The 22,342-nt window shown below is 38.9% G+C and overlaps 1 protein-coding gene across 3 annotated transcripts in view; it reads right to left on the reverse strand.

Moving 5' to 3' along the window:
- Positions 1 to 22,342, reverse strand: part of LOC145772781 (uncharacterized) — a 57,126-nt gene that overhangs the window by 21,071 nt on the left and 13,713 nt on the right. For 2 of the 3 annotated variants that reach the window (XM_082584658.1, XM_082584656.1), the window contains exon 3: positions 16,256 to 16,364. In XM_082584658.1, coding sequence (XP_082440784.1) covers positions 16,256 to 16,364 — 109 coding nt within the window. The remainder of the gene's footprint in view (positions 1 to 16,255; positions 16,365 to 22,342) is intronic. The other variant, XM_082584657.1, reaches the window with a different exon arrangement.

A 22,342-nucleotide genomic window follows, 5' to 3' on the forward strand; every position in this document is an offset into this window, starting at 1 on the left:
TTCCGGGTTTTCCACGCGCTTGTATTTTTGGCCACGTTCTTGCAATGGCGGATTGCATTGCGCAACATGCGGATTATGACGTCAGTTGGAGTCAGACAGAAGCAGGGTTCCCACACATTTTTTATAAACAAATTCCCTACTTTTTCAATACTAATTCAATACTAAGTTTTAAAAATTCCCTACCTAATTTCGATCTAAATTGCGCATTAGCAGTGCTAAATCAATGAAAATTTCTGTGCTGTATTATTTCTAAACACGATCATGCATAGGTTTAAAGTTGTATATCCGGACTCTACAGTATTACATCCGAATCAGTATGAAAAAATACTAATGTCAGAAGATTCCTGTTTGAACAAAACAGGGATATCTAGAGAATGGGATACAAAGGCTTTCAATACGTCTGACAATAGAAGGGCGTTTGTTTATCGTAAATAATTAATCTGTGTTTATCATAAAATGACAATTGGCACCGATAGTAGTTTAATAAATCTTGTTATAATAACCTGCATTGCGCTATTAGCATCAAGCCTGGATGCTCACGGCATGCTCATGGTTACTTGTTAATTCAACTACCGTACAGTTGCTTCATATCTCGCCTACTGCAAAGGCTTTGTTAAGAAAAACAGCTTACTGGTAACTTTTCAACTGTCGACAAGTATTATTTAAATATGCTCTATGTAACGTTTACTAACTGTCTTTGGTAGTTGACTGTACCAGCTGCACTGCAAAACTTTCTTCAATTTTGAAAAGAATGGCATGTTTCACGTGCTACAAACTACCGCCCTGGTAGTATCATAAAAATAAGGCAATCCCTGTGAGCCTTCACATCATTGCTACAAAACAAACAACTGTTTTTTTTTTCAAAAGACCTAAACTGAAACCAGTCCGGATAAACTGTCACATTTATACTGAAATTACAATTCAAAGCTTCACTACATAGGACATGGCAACCTGCCATAAGCCCGGAATGGCCCGTTTCGGCTAGTCCGATTGGGCTGATCCGATTCGGCTAGTCCGATTCGGCTATTACCCTTTTCGGCTACAGCCCGATTCGGCTAGTCCGATTTGGCTGATCCGATTCGGCTAGTTCCCTATTGGGCTACAGTCTTTAGCGGTTAGTTCCCTATTTGGCAATTTTTTGAAAATCCAACGATAATCCTTTTGTAATCCAACAAAATCCAACATCGTTTCTTTTGCATTCCGACAAATTTAGCGAAAAATGTTTGAATTATTAAATTTCTTTTATACAGTAGTTGAAAGTATCGAAGCATTAGATGAGTGGGGTTTAGACCTAACCATTGAGATCTTAAAACTAAAAAGCGAATTAAATTTATTTTTGAACTATTACTGTTTGCTCAGATGAAATTGACATGTATCATGCGCAGGGCCGGTTTTAGGCCGATTTGACCGATTAGATCAAATTGGGCCCCGCACCTTGAAGGGGCCCCGCGCTAGCGGGGGTCTTTCTGTATTACGAGGTTTAAAATACTACTGAAACGTAAAATAAAAATTGAAATAATATTCTTTCTCATAACATCAATTTGTTATGCATCGTAACTAAATCAAAGTTATATTTCTGTGTCTGCCTGTTACGTCATAATGAATATGGTTGCTTGCTTGCAATCATTCGCAGAGTTGCCAGATTGGGCTACTTATCAAGCCATTTTGCTACTTTTTTGCTACTTTTTGTGTCAAAAATCTGGCAGCTCTGATCATTCGTTCTTTTAAAGTGTGTCGTATTAAGACTTGAAGCAAGCTTAATCTTAAATGTAGTTCTTTTGTATGCTTTATCGTTTAACTAAGTTATAGTTGCAGGTCTAGTTGTGTTAAGTCGTACAGTATTAAAGAAATAGTCTCTTTATTTCGGTAAGTGATAAGTGCTACAGTAATTTTAGTAAATTATCGTTATGTCACCATTAGCAATTAAATTTTTCTGTTCTGCTATGAAGAGTAGGGGCCCCGTCATCACATTTCTAATTGGGCCCCGCGGTTCCTAGCACCGGGCCTGATCATGCGTCGCCGTCTGCATGCAAACTTAGAATATATTAGAATCCTCAACTATTACAAAATTCTAAATCCAACGACGCCTTCTGTTTATTTACAGTAGAGAATTTTGTATTTTGATCTCAAAGCTTTAGATGAGTGGGGTTTAGACCTAATCACTGAGATCGTAAATCATATTTATGACACTGGCATAGGCGCCGACTTTTATTTTTGCACGGGGTGGCGGATAGCACAATATGGCAACCTAAAAACTTTCAAACTGCATGTTTTTGTTTTTTACTAAGCGTGTTTCGTAGATGCAATTGTCTTTTCACACCTGATTTGTAGCTCGATTATTTACAAAGCAACTTTACAACAAAGCACAGAAAGTATGTCGTGAATTTTATTGTTACGTTGTCGCTCTGACAATTAACATTTGGCAAAAGTATTTTTGCGAACGGCAGCTCTGTCAATCCAACTGTTAATCAACTGGTCAAGTTGTAACATTTAAAATTAGGATGTGGTTCTATCGCTGTTGCGTCATGGTAGATCACAAGTAGGTTTTTATGCGCCTGAGTGCACTACTAAACGATCGCTCCGCCTTGCAGGTGGTGGAAGGCAACGATAAGTATATTTTCACAACGCAGACCACGTTTGGAAGCATTAATGATCTTGTTTCATTGCTTGCAAATAGATCAAACAGTTGCGACAGTTGAACGCTTTTTCGGTGGCATCTTTAAGCTGAATAAAACTGGAATGTCGGGGAAAACTTTTACTGGACAACTTTTTGTAATTTTTTCTATGATGTAACAAGCAACTCCTAACTTATGTCAGACCAATAAATTCCCTCCTCAAACTTTTACAGGACAACTTTTCGTGATTTTTTCTATGATGTAACAAGCAACTCCTATGTAAGACCAATAAATTTCCGCCTCACAATTTGTCACGCATTGACACGCAATATTACATTATTACTGCATGAAGTAGATAACAAAGTAAAAATTAAAGCAAGAAGTAGATGACAGTACACTCCAATTGAAATCGGAAAATAATTCAAAATGCAAAATCTTGACTAATTGAAAAAAGTTGCTTTCATTATTGGGAATTGGCAGGGGGTGTAGCTTTCCTCGAATAGAATCATGTAAACGTATAAGTTTGCAGAACGTTAAAACTGCTACTTTACTAGGTGTACTTTTTAAATAAAACTCAAAAAGTTTCAAAAATTGCATTTTTTTAATAAAATTTGAAAATAGATATTCATTTAGGTGGAGCTATAAATCATCGAGATAATTTTATTTCCAAGTATTTTATAGCTGGCATAATTTATAGCGATATTATGAGCAGTTTAAAAATTTTCAAAAAAGATTTTTGAGGGAGGCAATGGAAAGATCGTATTTTATTGATTAATAAATCCCATTGTAAACCTAACAAATGTAACAATGACTTATGACAAGTAACAAATAAAACAATCGCAACAACAACAAGGAAAAAACTCGTAGCCACGTGTTGCGTAATCTTCACGTAGCTTGCTTGTTACGCGAGTATCATGCATGTGACAAAAACAATCACTTTCTTCGCAATACTGTATTGGTTCACCTCTTGCTTTACGTTGACTTGAAGCGAAAACAAATGATCAAAAAAAAGATTTAAACGTCCGTTCAAATTACATTTATTTGCAGTAAGTAATGTAACCTAAGCGGGGTGGCTGCCATCATGCCATAGAGGTTATGGGGTGGCGTGGCTGGCCACCCCGTAAGTCGGCGCCAGTGGATGCATTAGACATTTGCATTTTTGTAATGATTTTCAAGCGAAACAGAAGTGTTTTGTTAGTTGTTCGAGTGTGTTATTGTTCAAAATACATGTAAAAACTTACATACGAGTTATTAATTAGAGATTAGCATAAATTTGATGCTTTAAAACAAAGTCATATATTATCATATATTTCAAAAAATAAAGTCATATTTTTCATTTTTTTAGGTAAAAAAAAATGGCCCTAGTAATAAGTAATAGCACAACGTCACTATCAAAGCAGTTGTAATTATTAGGGTAGGCCAGTCCGTGGTGCATTCCCAGGTCCAACGTCAATGCAGGTGAACAATGGTTGCGATTATTACAATTCAAGTACTTGACATTTCTTGGCACATTTTCTCAAATGATCAAAATATAGTCATCATAACACACATTATTACCTGATTTGTTGCCACACAAGTGTGGATGCGAGCCTTGCATTTCTCATCACGTCGGGAACAACGCCAGTATTTCTTAAGCCCGTCTGGACTATATTGAGCTAGTTGAAACATGTAGCCATCATGTAGAAAAACCTCACCTTTGCGCTGCGTACTAATCGATTCCTCTGCCATGATCAAGTAACATCAACTGAGAGTCTAACGAAGGAACTAACCAAAGGAATTTCAGGTCATATAACGCCGAAACCCAGGTTTACTCTAAACTGCCACTTAGGTTTTAACTTCATCTTTTATGGCAAACGCTATTTGGCAACTGTCTTTTTTTCGTTGACACGTTTTGGCTGAGACTTCATCTCATTAACCCATATTGGTAATCATGAAAACTGTTATTTTCATGTAAAACACATATTTTAAACGAACCTAGACATCAAAACTCGTCATTTTTACATTGATTCAACGTCTGCAGACGTTGAATGAATGTAAAAATGACGGATTTTGCCGTCTGGGAAGGCACTCAAAGGTAAACACTGGATAAAATGCAAGAATGCAAAAGATACCATATTGTCGAATTAAAATACAAAATTCTCTAAATAAACAGAAGAACCGGATATACATTTCTCTGTTATCATTTTTAATGTAAAAATTCCTTTTGTGGTCCCTTTGTCTGGAACAAATAAAAACTGTGCTGTTGAAATTTCCGATTGTAGTTTTGGTCTCAATCTCATCAACATGATTCGGAGTAAGCTGTTTGTTACGTAATTCACAAGGCTAATTGTTCTGTGGAGTGACCATTCTGTTGCTCCGGTTTTCTTTGGTAAAGTTATGAATATGGCACGTACCATATCACTAGGGATGTAACCGGTGTCATAAATATGATTTATAATCTCAGTGGTTAGGTCTAAACTCCACTCATCTAAAGCTTCGAGATCAACTATTGTGGAATAAAATACAAAATTCTCTAGGGCAAATAAACAGAAGGCGTCGTTGGATTTAGAATTTTGTAATAGTTGAGGATTCTAATATATTCTAAGTTTGCATGCAGACGGCGACGCATGATACATGTCAATTTTATCTGAGCAAACATTGATAGTTCAAAAATAAATTTAATTCGTTTTTTAGTTTTAAGATCTCAATGGTTAGGTCTAAACCCCACTCATCTAAAGCTTCGATGATTTCAACTATAAAAGAAGCGATATTACAACATTCTCTAAATAAACAGAAGACGTCGTTGTCCATTTTATGTGAGCAAACAAGTTAAATTTAATAGTTCAAACATTTTTCGCTAAATTTCATTTCAATTTGTTTTTCTTTGTCGGAATGCAAAAGAAACGATGTTGGATTACAGAAGGATTATCGTTGGATTTTCAAAAAATTGCCAAATAGGGAACTAACCGCTAAAGACTGTAGCCCAATAGGGAACTAGCCGAATCGGATCAGCCAAATCGGACTAGCCGAATCGGGCTGTAGCCGAAAAGGGTAATAGCCGAATCGGATCAGCCCAATCCGACTAGCCGAATAGTAGCAGACCCCATAAGCCAAACCAATACAATTAAAAATCACACTACTGGCAAAAATGAAATAAGTAAAAAGCTACTGCACAAGTGCACAATGAATCACGTTTTTGGCAAGCAATGGCGTAGAATCAAATGTTATTAGGCTACTCCTCAGGTTATTGTCAAGACTGTTGAAGAAGTGTAAAAAGTGTGTTTTTCTAGAATTGGACAATATACCAATTTAGATTGGATCCAAAACTCATTCGCAATGCAAAAACAAACTACCGAACACCTCTCTTTTAAATCTCTGGAAAAATTTGCAGATCTATTTTTTGATTTTAAGTTGTGGTTTGAATTTTCTGGAAAAAAGTTTCACACATTTTGGCTTAGCCTAACGTTAGAGCGGAATATTCACCATTACATGGCTTAGCAGTAACCGCACTGCTGCCGTTTGTCTCCACTCTCCACGTGTGCGTGTCAGTGTTTTCAACGTTGATAAAATACCATTCCAGCGTAAGTAACATTGAAACCGCCTTGAAACCAGCATTGACAAACATCAAGCCAAGGCTGGGCTTGCTTTGTAGCAGAGAACAGTCGCACCCATCACACTGAATAAATGTGTTTACTTTTTGGTTTTGTTTCCAGCAGGCTACAAGTAGTGACTTCGATTACAGATAGCTTGTTGTTAGTTTTCGTTTAAATTAAGCCTTTCAATAAATATCAAAAACGTATATTTTGCATTGTTTATCCTTTTAACCGTAAAGGGTCGTGAAAAATTTTAGGACATTAGAAGGGGTACCGAGCTAAAAACTTTGGGAAGCCCTGAACTAGTCTACGCGTAGTTGGGTTAGTTCTCCTACAATCTGACCACATAGTCACTGAACATCAGTTATTAACCTAGGCCTAGCTTACCAGCACTCCACGTCTGAACAACGGCAGGCACTTCTGTAATTGTGATCAATCAAATCAGTAAAAGCATGCTGGATGGATTGACTTTTGAACCCAAACACAAACGCAGAAAAACCGCTTGGTGCAGTAGTGATTTATTTTAACAGCTGATCCAGCTGACAAGGATGGTATTGTATCCGGTTTAATACAGTCCATATCGCATGATTTTTTATCTACAATTTAGTCATCAAGGTTTTCCATACTTTTTCAATACCACGAAGAGGTTTCACGAAATTCCCGACCTTTTCCCGGTCTGGAAAACAGGTTTTCAAATTCCCTACTTTTTCCCTACTTTCCCGACTGCGTGGGAACCCTGCAGAAGCGACAATCGCTTTTGCAAGTCCTTTAGTTGTGTTTGTTCTAGAGCAGTGGTCGGCAACCTTTTTTAACAAAAGAGCGATTCTGTTACATATTTTGGCAGAAATGACCAGCTGAGAGCCACAAAACGTAATATATGTGTTTCAAGTAGATCAGACCACAGTTTCTTTGCTACCGAACAATTCTTTTTTATGCCGTCATCTCTATCTGTGTATGGCTTTCCTCGCTTAACAATCTATTGAGCTGCCACACAACGCAGCATTGGTGTGGCATGGGGCAGTTATTCATTTATTGAAAGCTTCCTTACTCTGCTCCGATCTTTGCATAAGTTTCAGTACTGCCTACTTTCACTAATCTCCAAAATGGGAAAATGTGGAGCAAAATTAATGATCTATGGCTGTTCTGACAGTGCGTTTTGAAGTCATTTATTTTAGGATTTTTTCCCACATAGGCTATTAAGCATGCAGATATGCCAACATCATTTACATTGAATGCAAAGTTCATGTTTATGTCCAATTGTTCATGCTGAGTAACATCTCTGTTTTCGCCAAAAACTTTTATATTTTTTATTTGTGCATGGACATAGGCGCCGGGTTTTGAAAATTGCCGGGGGGGCAAACTTTCTAGCCGACTGATTGCTTACATTCAAAATGCTGATGTTTGTTTGTCAGCATTGATGTTTGTTTGCGTTTATCTACCATTGTATATCGCCAAGCTTTATAATGTAGGCTCAGGCCTCGAAATTCACGGCGGACATGTCCGCCGTCACAGCATGTGGTGTTCGCGGGAAGTACCATCTAGATCGGTCATATTTGTCCGCCGAGAAACAGCACAGGAACTAGCGATACAAATCGTCATTGCATAGCACGAACAATTATTGCAATAATATATTTTCCAGCGCATTCTAGCGCGCATCTAGAAAATGTGAATACTGTATCGCTTAGCTTCCATTTAAGGAGGAAAACTTTCGATTTTTACGTTGCTTCAAGGATTGATGACATTGAATCAGCGTAACAAAGGTGAATTCTTTGCTAAGAATCGATAGGAGTACAGGTACTTCTACAGTCCAACGGTGGGCAAACTGCGGCTCGCGAGCTGCATGCGGCTCGACAACATAAATTTGGTGGCTCTTGTATTGAATCGTAATATTCCAAAAAAAAATTAAGATTATAAATGTTATCTCGCGCTGTCAACCAAGCAGTGGCGTACGTAGGGTATAGCAGGCATGGCTCGAGCCATGGGCGCCACATTGGTAGGGGCGCAAAAATCGGTTGGTAAAAATTAAAATTTATGACACTTTATTCAAAATCTAATTTAGGCTACGCCCAATACAATACAAAGATCAAAAGATTAAATACATTCAACACTTTTCCCAAAAACATGTGTTTCTCGACAGTCGAGTGTAGCGCCCATGAGGCTGGGCTAATCTACATGTTTTTGGAAAAAGTCTTGATGGCTAGTGTGCACTGTGCAGGCTATACACCAGTATGGTTAGCGAAACACAATGCTCGCTGTTCTATAGTGAGTAGTCAGGTAGCGCTGATGCCAGGAAGATCGCTCCTTCTCAACAATCCATTCAACGTTAATGTAGTCAGGGATGGCTCTCCAATTCGCCAAACTTTCGCCATTAACATGTCCGCTGTAGAAATGGAACTGACTGACATGCAAGAAGATGTGGTTCTAAAAAACTTCAGTCAGTGCTACTCTACCATTGAATTCTACCACAGGTTCCAGAGAATAAATATCCAGAATTAAAAAAGACCAGTGTAAGACTCATTTCTGTTTTATCTACGACTTATTGTTGTGAATCTTTATTCTCTGTAATGAACTTTATAAAATCAAAACATCGTGCAACATTGACAAATGAACACTTGGAAGAATTAATTCGCACAGCATTAACAACTTATCGTCCAAATTTTCAGAGATTAGCGAGTCAAGTACAAAACTGATATGGATAAACAATCATTGTTTTTATTGCTGTTATGTTATTTTGTGTCAACTGATTTTGCGGCTCGCTGGTGTTTGTGGTTTATCCGCAAGCGGCTCTTTCTTTGAACAACTGTGCCCACCCCTGTTCTACACTAATCACGCGCAATTTAGTTCAAGTTTTACGTCACAATATCTGGCTTTGATCTCCGAGTAATAATGATACGGCAAGGTTGGTCACTAAATTAGATTATACGAGTAGGCTATTACAGCAAGATGCAACAAAATTTGTTAAGTTTTGGTATTACAGTAAAAAAGAAAAGACCCAAGGAAAATTCATTTTCGCTCACATGACACGCAAAAATAAACTTAAAGAAAAAAGCTGGTGAAACTTTGCACAGCAGAAAATAGTAGCGTCATTGTAGAAAATTTCCGACTCCTGCCCAAAGCATTGTGACGCAATAAGCCACACGACCTCGTTCGGTGGAAGTTAATCAGTTATGTGACGTATTGACCAGCTACATGGCGCTTTGACTCTTCAAGCGCAAGTCGTTGGTCTGATGAAGCCTTTCAGAGTGACTTTACTGATTTTTTAAAAAGCCTTTTAAAACCGTAGTTATAGTTCTGAAATAGCGAAGATTTATTATCAAGATAAAGTGATTAAGCATGAAGATCGACGGCTAAAACTGGTGTGTCCGCCGTGAGACTTAATTTGTCCGCCGAGATAGCTGCTCAGACCGGACACGTTTGTCCGCCGTCAACAAAAACGAATTTCGAGGCCTGTAGGCTACTTCGAATTATATGCTAGTCACTTTGAACTTTAGCTCTTAATACGCGAAGATACTAAACTGAGCAAACTGCACCTCGTTATTGACACTCCAAAGAAAAAACAAAGCGGAAGAAATCAAGAAAAACGTTTTTCAATCATTGTTACAATGCTTCAACGGCACATGCTGGCGTTTATCAACTACCGTACTTCTGTTTCTTTTGTTATCTTAGGAGCAGCGCTCTTGTTGCAACAAGTAGATCTTTTAATTGAGATCGATCCGCAATGAAGGTCAAACTAACGCAAATTTGAACTTAGAAACATTTGCTTTAGGATTTTTTTTAAATAATTTGCGGGGGGGCAGCCACCCCGAGCTAAATACACGGGGGGGCGCCGCCCCTCCGCCCCCCCGGAGTCGGCGCCTATGTGCATGGATACTCATAAAAAAGGGTATGCTGTTCAGTGTTCACGCCAAAAGCTGTAAACTGACCTGATAAAGTCAAAACCTGGATAACAAACATTGTAAAAAAAAGTATATTATTTTCTGACAGTGTATCACTCGATCAGAGTTGGCTCATTGCTGCATCATCTTGCACGCACAACTAGTAAACGACGTTGTTTTTTGTTGTTGTTTTTTTTTATTATCACAGTCGAACGCATAGGCTATACCAAATCATGTCAAATCTGGAGGGAGCCGCTTCAGAGGAGCTAAAGAGCCGCAAGTTGCCGACCACTGTCCTTGAGGAAGGAGGTTTTTTTTCGCTGCTTCGATTTTGTTGTGCGTGCTTTTTATGTGAAAGCAGGTAGTTTAGGCTCTTTGCAATCTCAAGTTTGAAAAAAAGAAGCCAGGTCTGTTGACTTATCCATTGAAATTGTTGGTTAAGGGACAGACCGAAGCTGTCATAGACCCACGCGAGGTAGTACGGTACGTCTGAACCAATGTTATGTGACATTCGAACTACGAAATCGAGCAGTGTGTAAGGGTGCTTAACGGCATGGCGGAGAGCACGTCTTGCATCACTGTGTTGGACGAATCCCATGTAATGGTAAATCCAGCAGTCCTACAAACCTTCTTCAGGGTTGATAGGAAGAATTGGGAAAAAGATGGCAAGCCCAGAGGACGCGATGGAAAGTTGTCAAATGAGTGAGTTTACTTGAGCTTGTTTACTGTTCAACAGCCTTTCAAGAGCTGGTTGCGTAATTGTTCCATTCATTATTAAACGAAGATGTTATATCTCCCAGGCAATTCAGGCTGGTCGCTTATAGGCACGTGCTGGAGTGGCCGTTGGATGGAGAAGTTCTGGGCAAGTCGAACAGGGTCGTGCTGCCATCCTGCTATGTCTCTTTCATCCGCAGAAAGTACCCCAGCGACGATGGAGATTATGCTGGGTTCCGAAGACCAGTGTTACCATTTTAGTCTTTTTACAGCCAAATCTGGTTTAGTTGCAATCGTTTGGTTTATTTTTTTTCGATTTGGCGTGTTTTTTTGGTTTGGTTTGTTTTCGATTTGTGTGTCGTAATGCGATTTGTCATCAGTATTGTATGTTGGTTTATTCTTTTAGTTTATTTCTGCTTCAATTTGGCTTATTCTGGTCTTTTTTGTTTAGCTTCATGTGTCGTAATGCGATTTTTCATCAGTATTGTATGTTGATTTATTTTTTAGTTTATTTCTGCTTCAATTTGGTTTATTCTGGTCTTTTTTTAGCTTCATCTAGAATCTAGATTATTTTTAAAAAACCTAGATGCCAACACTGCCGAAAACAGTCCCAATAAATGCTAAAGCGTTATCGCATGATAGTCGACTGTAATATGCAGGCCTTAAAACTCGTGTTTTTTTCCGGCAGCCATCGTGGCCTACCGGGAGCTCCTTCTCGGCGGCCAAATCTGCATGCTTGGAGGCCAAAATACAAATAACGATAGCACAAGTAAATAGAATTAAACATGCAACAATGCCAAAATGATCACTTAGTGTTGTTAAGTCTGGGCGACGTCCTGTTATTGAATCGTTGTACCACGCAATAACTGCTTTATCAGGATTGTAATCCGGTATTGCGGGACCATCTAATATAACGGCACTAAATTGTTTCAACTGCTCGCTGCTCAGTAAATTGTTTCAACTGCATACCGCCTTTCATAAAACCTGACCAGTGACCATTTATATTCTTATGATGTCACCATTGAGAGTGTGAAGTCATTAACCCACAGCGGAAACATTTCTCAACTCTGAAGACACATGTTTTCCCCTCGGATGTCAACTAACCTACTCAGACAACAAAATCCGTCATTTCTACATTGATTCTACGTTTGCAGTCGTTAAATCAGGGTAAAAATGACAAATTTTGTTGTCTGCGTAGTTCTCCTTTTTAACAACGATTATGTCCGACAACATTGAATCGACATAAAAACGACGATATTGCCAACACATGTAAATTAGCACTTCGGATTAACACTTTGTTAAAATAAACCTCGGGAATTACAAACAAGACTTACAGCTGGTGATCGCAGCTGAATATTTTCCATACAATAGCAAAAGTTTCCGCACAATACAATAGGGTGGAGTGAAAACAATAAAAATCACTAATTCAAAAAACGTCCCCTCTCAATAGTTGCCTTTGGTCCCAAAACTAAGTTTAAAAGTGGTTTTGGGAAGTTGCCTCGAATACTCAGGTGACAACCTTGACGCAAAGGTCATGAGGGGGTCAAATCCCATAAAAATGCCATAACTATGTGAGCGGTGATGTTAGAGAGCTAATTTTGATGCCAAAAGAAGCAGAATGTGCACTTTCCTATCTGTCTCAAAAGAAGTTTTTTTCGAAATTTTGCTAGATATATGGTTATTTTCACAAAATGTAATTTTCAGGTCAAATATGAATAACATATAGCATTATGCACAGTTTAACATCACCATAATGAGTATGATATATCTCTAACCAATGAAACACACATTTGAGTGGTTTTAGAGCAAGCACAAGCACAGGATGGTAACAACAAACAAATATGAAATTGGGTTTCATAATACTACAATAGCCTAGACGACAGACGTTAAATGCCAGTTTAATGCAGGGGGGAATGGTATCGGCAGGAGGACCTAAGATTGAAATTGCTTTTTGGTATTGTATTGCTTCATCAGTTTTCGTGACCAAATCTTTAGCCTGATCAGACCGTCACGTCTGTTGAAGCCAGTTATTGTTGATGAAGCTTCGGTTACAAGCTTTATGTGGCGCTCTACAGCTTAATTGTAGCATGGGTGGCGAATAATGAGATTTTCTTCTCTGATTTTTTCGATGTTGCAGTTACTCAGGTGTCAAATTGCTGGTGGTTCGTTGGTTTGGTCAGAATTTAAGTTCACAAGTTTGTAGTAAGATTTAGCATGATTGAATTTTCTCACATGGACAGAAGCTACGGATTCTTCCCCATCGGATGGCTCATTTTGGACTGGTGCAGCTTTGCTTTCAGGCACTTCATTTTCGATTGAAAATTGTTCCATGACCCCCCTCAAACTAAGGATTTTGTTCACAGCTAAATGACGAATATTATGGGTACAGAATCTGTATGGCCGTAATGTTGGGCCCTGTTGATGAAGATCTCGAGCTTCTCGAAGTTGGAGGACTTTCCCATGCAAGGTGGCTGACCTTGGCCTGTCGCATACCCTGTTTCTATGTTTCTATATAACGACCAACCACAACATTCACAACAATCGCATAATTTTGCATTAGAGTTTACTTTCCGGCATGGTTTGAAATCAAGCACTACCACACGATCACAGATGGACCGAAAAACTTCTTCAATATGCTACAAAGAGTCGTCAAATTTCCGAACAATAAAGTCAAGAAGATTGCACTGGATGTCCTTAAGCGAAATGCATTCTTTGCGGACCAGGAAAACATTCTCTTGGGGATGTTGGCAGATGAAACAGTTCGTTATTTAGCTGTGAACAAAATCCTTAGTTTGAGAGGGGTCATTGAACAATTTTCAATCGAAAATGAAGTGCCTTAAAGCGAAGCAGCACAAGTCCAAAACGAGCCATCCGATGGGGAAGAATCCGTAGCTTCTGTCCATGTGAAAAAATTCAATGTTCCAGCAATCAACGTTCATGCTAAATCTTACTACAAACTTGTGAACTTAAATTCTGACCAAACCAACGAACCACCAGCAATTCGACACCTGAGTAACTGCGACACCGAAAAAATCAGAGAAGAAAAGCTCATTATGCGCCACCCATGCCATAATTAAGCTGTGGGGCGCCACATAAAGCTTGTAACCGAAGCTTCATCAGCAATAGCTGGCTTCAACAGACGTGACGGTCTGATCAGGCTAAAGATTCGGTCACGAAAACTGATGAAGCAATACAATACCAAAAAGCAATTTCAATCTTAGGTCTTCCTGCCCATACCATTCCCCCCTGCATAAAACTGGCATTTAACGTCTGTCGTCTAGGCTATTGTAATATTATGAAACCCAATTTCCTATCTGTTTGTTGTTACCATCCTGTGCTTGTGCTTGCTCTAAAACCACTCAAATGTGTGTTTCATTGGTTAGAGATATATCATACTCATTATGCTGATTTCTTGTGGAGTGATTATGTTATGGTGATGTTAAACTGTGCATAATGCTATGGGTTATTCATATTTGACCTGAAAATTACATTTTGTGAAAATAACCATATATCTAGCAAAATTTCGAAAAAAACTTCTTTTGAGACAGATAGGAAAGTGCACATTCTGCTTCTTTTGGCAATAAAATTAGCTCCCTAGCATCACCGCTCACAGAGTTATGGCATTTTTATGGGATTTGACCCCCGCATGACCTTTACGTCAAGGTTGTCACCTGAGTATTCGAGGCAACTTCCCAAAACCACTTTTAAACTTAGTTTTGGGACCAAAGGCAACTATTGAGAGGGGACGTTTTTTGAATTAGCGATTTTTATTTTTTTCACTCCACCCTACAATACAAGTGGTGATTATGACACGCTGACCCAATTCTGCGTCACTCTTTGATACTAGATATTTTGGACAGTTAATCCACGATCATTCTATTGCGAAATTAAATAATTGGCTAGAAGAAACCGGCGGCCAAACTTGGCCGACTGAGGAGGTAGCACCGGCGGTCATTCAAGCACTACTCAGCGGCCATGGCCGCGATGGCCGCCGGCTGCTTTAAGGCTTGATATGTCCTAACTTACAATACAAAATGGTTTCGATATAACCAAGTTTGCCTGTTGTAATCTACGAAACTAGCCTTCGGCGATGGGCTTTGCAAACCACTCCTGGCACACAGGCATGAACAACTAAATTTGTATAATGCTGGCTGAAAGATGCGTCTTCATTATGGAATGAATGCCTTATAAATTTGCGCATTCACTAGCAACTAAGCCTATCTCGGCTAGTTTGGTCTCCACTAAGCTCGACTCCAACTGACGTCATATCACTAGGTGGCGTTGATGAGTGTGCCACTTCCAGGTAGTGTGAGAGAGAAGCGCTAGAGAGCGTGGGAAAAGGGTCGGTTTCTCGGCTGTGGGCCTCAATTGTAAGGAAGTGAGTTTTTCAACAGGTACCGGATGTCATGGCAATGGATTCTAGCCAATGTTAATTTGATCGTGCAGTTGCACTTTAAAGCTTCTACTGAGGTGAAAATGTGACTTACTAAGAAGTTCTTAATCTCAGGTCTTCAAATTATTAACATCATCAGGTGATAAAAAATATTTTAAGGCAGATTATAAGTTATGGAAAGAATATCCTTATACTTAATATAATGTACCCCTTCAAAAGTCGAAATGTACCCCTGGGGGTACATGTACCCCGGTTTGGGAACCCCTGTGCTAAAGGATGTGGTAGGCAAGGATCTCCGAGATCCAATCTCAAACGTAAGTTAGTTTAGATTGCTTCAAAAATTTATCAAAACTATATATTTTCACAATTCATATAATATAGTGAACTTTGATCTTATAATTTGTGTGCATACAGTATATATATATATATTATATAATAATTATATCATACGAAACCAAGGAAGTTTCCAGAAATATGTGATAAAACTACCATTCAACGTTTTATAGGCAGTTTTATAGGTTTTAATGCCTTTGTGTGCATAATAATATATACGAAACCAAGGAAGTTTCCAGAAATATATGATAAAACTACCATTCAACGTTTTATAGGTTTTAATGCCTATAAAACGTTGAATGGTAGTATTGTCAAATGTACCTATATATGATAATATATATAACATAGCCTACCATCCAGTAAAAAGACCATAAAGGACAAAAAGTTGGCAATTCTTTAGACCAATTACTGCGTGTAAGTCACGATCCTCAAGGTATCCATTTCTGTCTCATCTCATATTAATAATCATAAAATTGCATCAAAATCAGTTACTACTCACTAAAAACCTTAACACTTAACAGCCAGTTTCAGCTTATCAAAATCATCAGAAGAAATTTGCAAAGAATGAGTTCCTTCTGATGATCTAAAATAAGGTGAAAAAGCACATAATTTTGCATCAAATGGTCCTTGAAGCAAACTGTTTATAAGTGAACAGCCTTCTGGGAAGTGGCTATCTCGAAAAAGTCATGGGCTGGTCATGAGGCGTGACAATTTAACTTAGTACGGTATGGCAATGGTACATAATGGACCAACCTTGAAGTACGCTTCTTAGATCCATCTTTAGCTTTATTTCTGTCAAGTTTTTGTGTAGAACTTTTTGTCCTTTTTACTTTTTTGATGTTTTCTTCTGGTTTGAAATCTTCTGAAACGGTCACACAAAGTATATAACAATTAAACTCATTGCAACAAGTAAAATTTTTGGCTTAAGCACAAATATATTATTATGAATTCTGTAATTGCCTGTTATTGCACCGTTTTGTATGAAATATTTACAGAAAGGATAGTGTAGGCTCGGATGTCCCGTTTCGGCTAGTCCGATTCGGCTACAGCTCGATTCGGCTAGTCCGATTGGGCTAGTTCCCTATTTGGCTACAGTCTTTATCAGTTAGTTTCCTGTTCGGCAATTTTTTGAAAATCCAACGATAATCCTTCTGTAATCCGACAAAATCCTTCTGTAAATCCAACGACACCTTCTGTTTATTTAGAGTAATTTGTATTTTATTCCACAATAGACTATCGTTTCTTTTGCATTCTTGCATTTTATCCAGTGTTTACTTTTGAGTGCCTTCCCAGACGGCAAATCGGTCATTTTTGTTGTCTGGTTTCGTTAAACAACAGTTTTCATGATTAACAATACAGGTTAATGAGATAAACAGAAGTGTTTAGTAAGTTGTTCGAGTGTGTTATTGTTCAAAATCATAGGCGCCTAACTATTTTTTTGGCCGTGGGGGCAAAAGCGTGTTTCATCAGCAGCAACGTAAATTCAGCAAATGTCACGCAGATGGATGACGTAATTATGCCGTCACACTAGGATTGCTTTTATTGCCACACTCGGAGTTATCGCTACGTTCGACCTACCGTTAATTATTATAAACAAAACTCGACCACTTCGGTTAAGCAAACACATGACATGCGTCTGCGTTAGCTAGCGGTTGATGGACTGCGACTCTTTAAGCTAAGCACAACATAAAGTTTAGTAACGAACTAGATTTATTAGCATGAAACAAGAGACGAAAATGTTTACTAAAAGGTACACTGTAAATGGAATGACAATGTTTTGAAAATGGAATGCAAATACTAACTTGATCATACATGAAAAGTAAAATCATTCATGTTAACATCAATTCAGCAGCACGTCACCTTGAATAAATTTAAAAGTTGCTGACATCCGTAAGCAGCCCTTGAAAAATAGTTACGGAGAGACGTTTGATCAAGTTCTCGACTTGACATTGCTCCCTTTTCACTACAATATCGCAACTTATGACTGACCGCTGTAAAACGCCCGTTTTCGCGTTGCAGATGAAACAAAAGATGCGCATATTCCTCGCCTTTGATCGGGTTTCTATGGCAACGGTCGTGTGTGCGCCATTCAGTTTGCGTGAGTCCGTTACTGCGTTGATTACGCGGCGTGTGCGCAATGCGGTTTGTACCAGCCCTTGTTGCGTTGGTTAGTGGTTACCTCGGGCTGAGACTTTAAGTTCATTTTCATAGCGAGCGATTCACTAGGCACCGCGCAATTCACTGCAGTGCAGAGGTTTCGACTTTCGAAAGTGACATCAAGTCTGTTTGCAAGCTCATAAAGCTAAACTCACGCTCCGTCTACGTAGGCTCTGGGTTTTTTTTTCGCTGACACTTTTCGGTCATTTGTCCGATATGACTTGAAAAAATTCGGTCATTTTTTATTTATTTCGGTCATTTTTTCTGAGGAAAATATTTCCTTTCAAGTAGCTGATACAAACCAAAATTTGCACTTCCTGACTAGCTACAACATAGGCGCCAACTTTTTATGCTGTATTGATACATAAAACAATAGATGAACTAGCGATCGGCAGCAGGACAACATTTTTTTAATGCAAACCGCAACAGCTTAGCGATAAATGATCACTAGAACGAGTAGCGATGCTAAAATTCCACACCAGACAAAATGAGTCATTTTTACATTGATTCAACGTCTGCAGACGTTAAATCAATGTAAGAATGACTCATTTTGCTGCCTGCGACATAGCAAAAATCTACCATTTTGTGTCGATTCAATGTCATCAGATGTTGAATGCACCCAAAAACAACATAATTTGCTACGTAGACAGAGCGTGCGTTTAGCTTTATGCGCTTCCAAACAGACTCGATGTTGCTTTCGAAAGTCGAAACCTCCGCAGTGAATTGTCGCGGCAGTGAACTGCTCGCTGTGAAAACGAACTTGAAGTTTCGGCCCGAGGCAACCACTAACCAACGCAACAAGGGCTGGTACAAACCGCACTGCGCACATGCGGAATAATCAACGCAACAACGGACTCGCGCAATCTGCATGGCGCACACACGACCGTTGCCACAGAAACCTGATCAAAGGCGGGGAATATGCGCATCTTTTGTTTCATCTGCAACACGAAAACAGGTCAGTCATAAGTTGCGATATTGTAGTGAAAAGGGAGCTATAATCAAACGTCTCTCCGTAACTACTTTTAAAGAGCTGTTTACGGATGTCAGCAACTTCTAAATTTATTCAAGGTGACGTGCTGTTGAATTGATGTAAACGTGAATGATTTTACTTTCGACAGGTACATTTTCAAGCGTCTAATCAAGTTAGTATTTGCATTCCATTTTCAAGACATTGTCATTCCATTTACAGTGTACCTTTTACTTTTAAGTAAACCTTTTCGTCTCTTGTTTCCTGGTAATAAATCTAATTCGTTGCTAAACTTTATGTTATGCTTACCCTGGCTTAGCTTAAAGAGTCGCAGTCCATCAACCGCTAGTTTACGCAGACGCATGTGTTTGCTAAACCGAAGTGGTCGAGTTTTGTTTATAATAATTAACGGTAGGTCGAACGTAGCGATAACTCCGAGTGTGGCAATAAAAGCAATCCTAGTGTGACGACATAATTATGTCATCCATCTGCGTGACATTTTGCTGAATTTACGTTGCTGCTGATGAAACACGCTTTCGCTCCCACGGCCAAAAAAATAGTTAGGCGCCTATGAGCTACAACATTAACTTTCGCTGAGAAACGTTGTCGTGTTTCATCCGAGAAAACTTTCTTCAACGTTCATCAGCGAAACTCAACCTTACAACACCCGACTTGACTATATATTTTTCGGACATTTTGACCGAATTGACTATATTTTTTTCGGACATTTTGCTAAAAAATCGGTCAATGACCGATAAATGACCGAAAAAAAAAACCCAGCGTAGGCTTACCATACGTCCCGTTTTAAGCGGGACAGTCCCGCTTTTTAACGTCTTGTTCCGACGTCCCGACCGGTCAGCCAAACGTCCGGCTTGGGCGTCCAGCCAGCATAATACACGAACATTACCAATTAGCATGTTCTCGTTACATATTTTGTATACCCGGAACATCCGCACCCGTTGAAAGAATTTTTCCATCATGAAGAGCATGTGGTCTGAGAGCAGAAACAGGATGCTGGAGCAGAACGTGAAAGCCGTTATCACATGTAAAATCAATACTGATTGGTCCTGCTCTGACTTTTACGAGAATGTAAAATTGAACAATGTCTTTTTAAAGAAGGTGTTATCTACAGAAAAGTATGATTGGGCGAATAAGTAAATTCACAAATGCTTGTACGCAGTGTTGGGTAAATTCAGTGCAATTAGGAGTTATTTATCGACTTGAAAACCGCAGACTATTTTATTATTCTTTCTTCCTTTTGCTACACAGAAAAAAATCTAAATTTGAATTATTTTGTATCGTTAACGTCAATTCCTTTCTATTTTTCGAACTGAAACCGATATTTAGACAGAGCATATGCGCATGAACTCTCGATGACAATACGGTCAATGAAGACAGCCGGGATGGCTTTAAATGTACCGTAGGCCTATGTAATAATATCGGAAAATGTAAAGTTAAAAAATCACAGCTAAGTGGTCTTGGTCTTTGGTGGCGTCCCGCTTTGAAGTCACAAAAATATGGTAAGCCTACGTCTACGTAGCAAATTATGTTTTTCTTATGGGTGCATTCAACATCTGATGACATTGAATCGACACAAAATGGTAGATTTTCGCTATGTCCCAGGCAGCAAAATTAATCATATTTACATTGATTCAACGTCTGCAGACGTTAAATAAATGTAAAAATGACAGATTTTGTTGTCTGGTGTGGGATTGTAGCATCACTACTCGTTCCAGTGATTATTTATTGCGAAGCTGTTGCGGTTTCCATTCAAAAAATGTTTTCCTGCTGCTGATCGCTAGTTCATCTATTGTTTTATGTATCAATACAGCATAAAAAGTTGCCCCCACGCAGAAATATGTGTGGGGGCCAGGCTCCCACAGCTTAGGCGCCTATGTTCAACATACAGGTAAAAACTTACATACAAGTTATTAATTGCGGAGATAGCATAAATTTGCTCTAAAACAAAGTCATATATTATCATATATAGTCAAAGTGGCAAATGCGAGGACGGACAGTTTTGACGATAATGCACGGTCCATCAATTTAAAGAATTAACCGGCCAGGCCTCGAAATTCACGGCGGTCATGTCCGCCGTCACAGCATGTGATGTCCGCGGGAAGTACAATTTAAATCGGTCATATTTGTCCGCCGAGAAATAACACAGGAACTAGCGATACAAATCGTCATTGCATAGCACGAACAATTGTTGCGATAATATATTTTCCAGCGCATTCTAGCGCGCATCTAGAAAATGTGAATACTGTATCCCTTAGCTTCCATTCAAGGAGGAAAACTTTCGATTTTTACGTTGATTCAACAATTGATGACATTGAATCAGCGTAACAAAGATGAATTCTTCGCTAAGAATCGATAGGAGTACAGGTACTTCTACACTAATCACGCGCAATTTAGTTCACGTTTTACGTCACAATGTCTGGCTATGATCTCCGAGTAATCATGATATGGCAAGGTTGGTTACTTGTTGCGTCACAATGCTCTGGGCAGGAGTCGGAAAATTTCTACACCAACGCTACTATTTTCTGCTATGCACAGTTTCACAGGCTTTTTTCTTTAAGTTTATTTTTGCGTGTCATGTGAGCGAAAGTGAATTTTCCTTGGGTCTTTTCTTTCTTACTGTAATACCAAAACTGGGTCTGCTACTATTCGGTAAGTCCGATTCGGAGAGTTCCCTATTCGGAGATTTTTTGAATTTTTTTTTGAAAATAATAAGTGATCGGAGACTCTTACTGCGGAGTATCTGCCTCAACCATGGAATCTCCTCGTTTATTCCAAAGTTTGGAACCTAACTCCAAGCCCATCGCTACTAAGTCTCCGAATTTCAATCAAGAAGATCGTAAATTCATCCGGGAGGAGGTAAGCAAACTTTTGTCCGAGAAAATTATCGAACCTTCTTATTCACCTTGGCGAGCGCAAGTGCTGGTTGCAAGAGATGGACGACATAAACCAAGAATGGTTGTTGACTATTCACAAACTATAAATAGATTTACATTACTTGATGCTTATCCGCTTCCTAAAATAAGTGATCAAATTGCGAAAATCGCAGAAGGATCTGTGTTTAGCACTTTAGATTTAAAATCCGCTTATTATCAAATTTCGCTTTGTCCTGCTGACCGCCCATTTACGGCTTTTGAAGCCGAAGGAAAATTATTTTAATTCACGCGTTTACCATTTGGTGTTACTAACGGTGTGTCGTTTTTTCAACGAATTGTTGACAAACTGATCGAAAAGCATAATTTGACTGACACCTATGCCTATCTTGATAATATAACTGTGTGTGGCAATGATCGAGCAGATCATGACGCGAAATTAAACGCCTTGTTTGCTGCAGCTAAAGCTGAGGGCTTAACTTTTAATGAATCGAAATGTGTTTTTGCTCGTAATGAGATTGACTTACTGGGTTATAGACTTTCACACTGTAAAATCAAACCTGACCCCGAACGCCTTAAACCCTTGCTCGAACTTACCTTGCCGAAATCTAAACCAGAATTACAATGGGTTTTGGGAATGTTTTCTTACTATGCCAAATGGGTACCCGATTTCTCTGAAAAGGTTAGACCTTTAGTACAATCCAATCTATCATCTTCTTTTCCTCTACCCTCTGACGCCATTAAAAGCTTCGAAACTTTACGTGAGGGTCTTGCATCTGCTTGCCTCACCAGTGTCAAAGAAGGAATTCCATTTGTAGTGATGTG

This window comes from Aplidium turbinatum, chromosome 6, assembly GCF_918807975.1.
Source record: "Aplidium turbinatum chromosome 6, kaAplTurb1.1, whole genome shotgun sequence".
NCBI classification, from domain to species: Eukaryota; Metazoa; Chordata; class Ascidiacea; order Aplousobranchia; family Polyclinidae; genus Aplidium; species Aplidium turbinatum.